Source organism: Loa loa (assembly GCF_000183805.2).
Source record: "Loa loa unplaced genomic scaffold supercont3.83, whole genome shotgun sequence".
Classification (NCBI taxonomy): domain Eukaryota; kingdom Metazoa; phylum Nematoda; class Chromadorea; order Rhabditida; family Onchocercidae; genus Loa; species Loa loa.
Window position 1 is genome coordinate 134,718 of NW_018108263.1, and position 6,339 is coordinate 141,056.

The window sequence follows — 6,339 nt, forward strand, 5'->3', positions numbered from 1 at the left end:
GATTGATAAAGTAATTTAAGGAATTGACAAAGTAATTTAGGGAGTTGATAAAGTAATTTAGGGAATTGATAAAGTAATTTAAGGAATTGACAAAGTAATTTAGGGAGTTGATAAAGTAATTTAGGGAATTGATAAAGTAATTTAAGGAATTGGCAAAGTAATTTAAGCAATTGACAAAGTAATTTAGGGGATTGATAAAGTAATTTAAAGAATTGATAAAATAATCATTCAGTAATTTACGAGAATAGCTAAAAGAATATGAAATTTGCCGGTAAAACATGAGATATTTTTTAGTATAAAAATAATCTTCACATTGTAAAGATGTGTGTTTCAACTTCTCCTGTAAATGAATTCGTATTAATAATTAAGTTCATATACCATTTTGGTATATTGTAAAAAAAAAATCTTTGGTTCAATGTTGGCATATTGTAAAGGATCACAGGTCAATGATGGCAAATTGCAAAGAACCACAGGTCATTTTGGGGTTAATCGATTCTAATCTCGCTTAAATTGTTGCAAACAAACTCCCGCTATACAAGGAATAGGGACAAATACAGCGAATCACTTCCATGGGTGGTCATTTTACAAGAGGTCAAGGTCATTCTACAATTCAGTTATTATTCAGTTACTTGTTTAACAGCATATTCCCAAATTATTTACACGCTTCTCCGATCTGGATCAATTCAACAAACTTATTGATCAATTTTCTCTATACTTCTCCGTTTATCAGTAAACTGTCATCAATCAATATTCAACTATTATGTCTATACAAATATTTCTAAAATTTTCATAGCAACATCATCCTAGCTATTAGATTTAAAAATTTGGAGAAAAGAAAAATTCCAGAAATACCAAAACCAAACCGAGAAGTTTATTTATATTTACCGAATAAATAAATGGATGATAAAATTGAAACCAAAAAAAGTTTTGCAATAACAAAGAATTAATCATTTAACCTATTAAGTTCCATTTATAATTATTAAAAAGTATTAATTAAAAGCTTACCATTGATGAGAATGTTTTGTTGACAGTATTGTAAATTTTAGCAATGAAATGACAAGAAAAAAGAATTTTGAGATTGACCGTTAAGATAGCAAAGAGTGAAAGTGTAAAAAGAAAGGGAGAGAGAGAGAAAGAGAAAGAGAAAGAGAGAGGGTAAAGAAGAGGAGAGAGAGAAAGAGAAAGAGAGAGGGTAAAGAAGAGAGAGAGAGAGAGAGAAGCGAGAGAGAGGGAGAGGAAGAAAAAAGAGAGATGATATAATTTAACTGGTTAGGGAAGCAATTGATTAATATTTCAAGCATAGAATGAGTGAAATTGATGAGGCAGACATAGGAAGGAAATGTAAAATTGAATAAAATTTGAGAAGTAGAGAGAAATTGTACTTTTTACTAATTGCAAAATATGGTGTATTAGGCGATGAGTCATCCATAATTATTATCATTTGAAAAGGAGAAAAGAGCAAACAAGTTGAATTTTAAAAAAAAAAAATAAAAAAATTTGCGAAATGATATCTTTGGGATGCATTTAATTACTTTATTAAATTTTTTTTTTTTTTGTGAAGTAATCATCAAAGAGAGTAAGTGAGAAAAGTTACAAAGCAATGAGTAAAGATTACAAAGTAATTAGGGTAAAGGTAGTAAAATAATTAAGTAAAGGTAACAAAGGTAGTTGGAATGAACGTTGCATATAACTGGAAAAGATTATGAAATGTTTGGGATAAAGATAATAAAGTAAATTGGATAAATGATTGTAAATTGAGTAAAAGTTTATAGTTGGATAAAGTTTTGTGGTAAATTTTATCCAATTAATTAATTTAATTTCAAAGAATATACCAATCAAATACTTTACATTACTCCTTTACCATTACATATGCTACACTAGAGTATTGCATTTAATTTAAAATTTAATTTCTGTTTTTCTCTTTTTTTTAGAATGAAATTTTATTATTAAGTTAAGCATTACAAAATTAATAATCTTTATTTGAATGTACAAAAAATACGGAGAAAGCTACTGAAAATAGAAATGGGTTTTAATTTTAAAAGGAACTTTTGGGTCTTAAATATGTATGAAATCAATTGTGTGAAATTTGTCTTTTTTTTTGAGTATAAATAATCTTTATTATAACTTTAACATATTTCTTCAAAATTTCTTAGTGCTAAAATTCTTAACTTTGATTTTTTGTTTTTTGTTTTGTGATTTTTTTTAATGTTATCAAATATCTATTTTCATACATATATCAAGTTTATGCATCAGAAGTTCTTGATTTTTTTTGTTTAAAATTTCCCATAGAATTATTCAATCGGTGAAAATTCTCTTCCTAATAAGTGCTAAAACACCAATTAGAAGGAGAGGAAAAAAAAATCGTCTTCAAATATCTTCCAGAATATACGGCACTTATCCAGAAGTGATCCAAGTGTTTTCATAGCGTCCTGCTTTTTGTTTCATACGACAGTTGTGACATTTGATAACGGATCTGATAAAGTGATTGTAACCGCTGGGGTGAATGTTTTGCGGAGGATAGGGATTATTCGATGGGGTGTAATTTAGTTATATGAGACAATCTGATTAGACGTGGTAATATTGGTCAGATGTGACAGAGAAACGTTGATGTTTTTCGGAAAGAATTATATTTTTGGGTTAATGGGAAACGATTTAGGAAGTTATGGGAATAGTTTAATAATTTGAGATGATATGGCATTCGTTGGGATGTCTAAATTATTGATATGATTGATTCAAAGTGCAGAATGAGGCCTTTTTTCTAGCTAGTGAAGGAATATTGAAGTGGAAACATGTCAGCTGCGGATGGTGGTGCAGCTGCACTACTTATCGCAGGACTTGGTACTGGTGGTACCGATGTGATGTATGAGGATGACCTAACGGATAATAGTATTCCGGATATACAGGTACATTATATTTCAATGTTTGATGAAACGCAGGTCGCCAAGTTACGTATGTTTGTCAGTGGAGAGAAAGAAGGAATAGCCTGATAGGGTTACGTAAGTAGACATTTGTCAGCCGATTTACGTTTGCTTGTGGGAAATGGTATATTTGTACATGATTCAAAAGTGTTTAATTTACGTAATGTCAGCTAGATCAGGTGTTCAGTTTTTTTAGAAGTAAATTTTCATTTCGTCGGACAGAATTCAGTTTATTCGTTTTTTACTGTACATTTTCTTTCTTTGATCTAATCTCTGTTATATATAACAGTGTCTTCTATATATAACGTCAATTTGTCCTGTAATTCTTCATTATATTTTGCAGAAAATAACGAAAAAGAACAACATTTTGCCATTGTGGGGCAATACGCAGACGATGAATTTAAATGCTTTAGTGTTGGAGAATATTATTCAGTGCACATATTACAAAAATTATCTTTCGGAAACTACAGGATTTCAGCAGCTTACAGAAGAAATCTATTATAGCGTAAGTTGTACTTTATCTTAGTTTACTTTGAATTGAGGTGTTAGCTTCTTTCCTGCATTTCGAACTATTGATGACTGTAGTTTTGAATATGGTTTCTTCATAATTTTCATAATTTTCATTGAACTTTCGTGGGAATGAAAGCTTTTCAGCTCAGTAACTTCATTTCAGGTGAAACATCTGGAACCATGGGAGCGTGGTACACGGAAAACACAAGGAATGACCGGCATGTGCGGCGGGGTCAGTCGCTTACGTGGTATTCGTTCTTTTTCTGGTATTCTGCACTTTCATTAACTGAAAATTTAATGAATTATGATAGGCCTAATCATTTTGTGTATGCAAGTTAACCTCTAGGTACGAGGTGTTGGTGCTGGTGGAGTGGTGAGTACGGCATTCTGTCTTCTTTATAAGCTCTTTACGATCCGACTCTCCAGGTATGGATTTAACAGTGAGTTACGATTCACTTTTATTTTTGTTATAGGTTAATGCAAGTATTCCATTTTTTTCAGTGGATTTTCATCTCTGATGCCACCAACTGTTTTATGGTATATTTTAAGGTGTTAAGTTTCACTTCACTTTTAGTGTTTGCTCGTTGTGTTTTAAATACATACAGTGGTATTTTATATTCGTGTTTATGGGCAAACAAAAAGTTTGCCACTTAAAATTGTCTCACTGAAGTATTATTAATTGTATGTTTATAATTGTCGTTGTCAAATAGTAACTCGTATTTTTTCAGCATCGTGTACTGTTGCTAAACATTTCAAAGGTTGCTTGATTCATCGCAGAATTTCAGGAAACAACTGGTTAGTATGATTAATAACAGCGACTCACCATATATACGAGGTATCGGTTTCATGTACATCCGATTTTGTCAACCACCACAAGACTTATGGGCTTGGATGGAACCTTATTTGGTAAGTGTTAGTAACTGATTTGCACTAAAATATTCATTCTGTAATTAAAGAGCTTTCCTTGCATTTGTTTCAGTTGATGTTTACTTTCTTGACTTTTGGCTTCCTTTGGTACTCTGTATCATGCTACGAAAGCACTATACAGAGATACTTTGGTCAAAAAAAGTGGTTTTACTGATAATAATTCTATCACTTTTTAGGATGATGAGGAACAAATTGATCCGCGTTCTGGTGGTGGTGATGTGATGGCAATGGCACAAGTTGTAAAGATGATGTTAACTAAACTGGACTGGTATGGTACGCTGTTTCCGCGAATCCCTGTCCCAATTCAGGTATAAATTAAATTAGTAATGATGAATTTCCTATGTTGAATCTCTATGGAGTATATCATCTGACTACTGTAAGAACTGAAGGCAAGATGACGATGTTTTAGGAGCGTGAAAAATCTGCAATGTAAGGCTTTGCATGGAAAATACATTGAGAGGCGGAGTGCTTCATGTTACAACACTGAGGTTAACCTGTTATTAACACAGATTAACACGACTGTAGAATTTAGTAGTTTGGTCATATCCAATTTTTTATGAAAGACATGATAAAAGTTTCCGAGAACTTTGCCGGACTATATGAAGTAAAGTCTTTGAAAATGTGGAATTACAGAAGGAAATTGAACTGAAATTTCGAGAAAAAGCGAAATTGGATTACCAACGAGAACATGGGTAGCTTTTTATTTATTATTTCTTCTTTTCTCTTAATTACACTGTTTAATTGCCATATCTTTCTGTATTTAGTGAGAGAACTTTTAAGTGGTTACACTTTGTTACTTTCCAGAATAAATTTTGGTTTTACTTTGAGTAGATTGGATTTACTTTTTATTTTCCAATACAGAGATCGAGAGGGTGATCATGATAGACACCGAAGTAGAAGCAGATCGAGAGATCGATTGCGAGAGAGGTCGAAAGACCGGGACAGAGAAAGGGATCGAGAGAGATCTCGTGAACGTGACAGAGAGAGAGACAGGGATAGAACCAGTGGACGATCTCGAGAAAACGACCGAGCCCGGGAAAGGAGGCGGGATTCCAGGTCAGTAAATTTAATCATTCATTATTATATTGATAGCGTGAACATCTTAAAATAACAGCACTGTCGATATAGTGGAAATTTTTTCTGTTTTTGAACACGTGACCAAGCATGAGTTGATTAGGTAATCCAATCTTCTTCGAATTAGATTTCTTGAATAAAATCATTGTGAATCATAGAATAAAACTATCGTTAAAAAATGTTACCGTGGCAGATTCGAACTGCTGTACGCATCAGATGTGATTGTCTGCTACCAAGAGTTTACATAATTTGCTATAATTGTGTATGAGTAACTTCATTAATAAAGTACAATAACGATTGCATTCCTTCGCATAACATAGTTGCATAAAGAGTAATGCCACAGAACTCGATATTATGATTATTAGAAAAAACGTGCTTTATTTATCGTAGGGGCAGGTCGAGAGAAAAATCTAGCACAAGGTCTAGTCACATTAGTGACAAGAAGCGGAAGCATGGTGGTCATCGATACAAGTGTAAACATCATTTGCGGCACCACCATTGTCGGAAACATAAGGAACGTTGTCCAACAAAGGCCAAAAAGTGAGGGCATTTTAAACCGATGATTTAATGAGGAATCCTTATGTATCTTTTTTCATCTGTATAAAAAATGTTTTATTGAGGTAGGATTTCAGTTTAGGAAGGGAGCAGCTGCTTGTCTGACAGGATGGTTGTCATCATTTTTGATTATTCATTGTTGAGTTTTTCACTTTTACTTGATTCATAAAGCATGAACAGGATTGTAAGGATATATCTTGAAAGCCTGTCTAATTTTCACCTTTTTCTTTACAGTATGCAAGCAAGTTTTTTTTTCATTTTGACATATATATATATATATATATATATATATATATATATATATATATATATATATATATATATATATATATATATATATATATATATATATATA

At 32.0% G+C, this 6,339-nt stretch overlaps 2 protein-coding genes across 2 annotated transcripts in view; one reads left to right on the forward strand and one right to left on the reverse strand.

Moving 5' to 3' along the window:
* LOAG_12039 (galactoside-binding lectin family protein) overlaps window positions 1–1,052 on the reverse strand; it is a 5,655-nt gene extending 4,603 nt beyond the window's left edge. Inside the window, exon 1 of the mRNA XM_020448466.1 lies at window positions 1,006–1,052. Within this exon, the coding sequence (XP_020301393.1) occupies window positions 1,006–1,008 (3 nt within the window). The 5' untranslated portion in view covers window positions 1,009–1,052. The remainder of the gene's footprint in view (window positions 1–1,005) is intronic.
* Window positions 1,053–2,674: 1,622 nt separating this feature from the next.
* Window positions 2,675–6,339, forward strand: part of LOAG_11666 (PRP38 family protein) — a 4,456-nt gene continuing 791 nt past the window's right edge. The window contains exons 1-9 of the mRNA XM_020448394.1: window positions 2,675–2,903; window positions 3,262–3,423; window positions 3,592–3,660; window positions 3,775–3,854; window positions 4,214–4,334; window positions 4,532–4,663; window positions 4,989–5,047; window positions 5,217–5,411; window positions 5,820–5,969. Of these exons, the coding sequence (XP_020301460.1) occupies window positions 2,790–2,903; window positions 3,262–3,423; window positions 3,592–3,660; window positions 3,775–3,854; window positions 4,214–4,334; window positions 4,532–4,663; window positions 4,989–5,047; window positions 5,217–5,411; window positions 5,820–5,969 (1,082 nt within the window). The 5' untranslated portion in view covers window positions 2,675–2,789. The remainder of the gene's footprint in view (window positions 2,904–3,261; window positions 3,424–3,591; window positions 3,661–3,774; window positions 3,855–4,213; window positions 4,335–4,531; window positions 4,664–4,988; window positions 5,048–5,216; window positions 5,412–5,819; window positions 5,970–6,339) is intronic.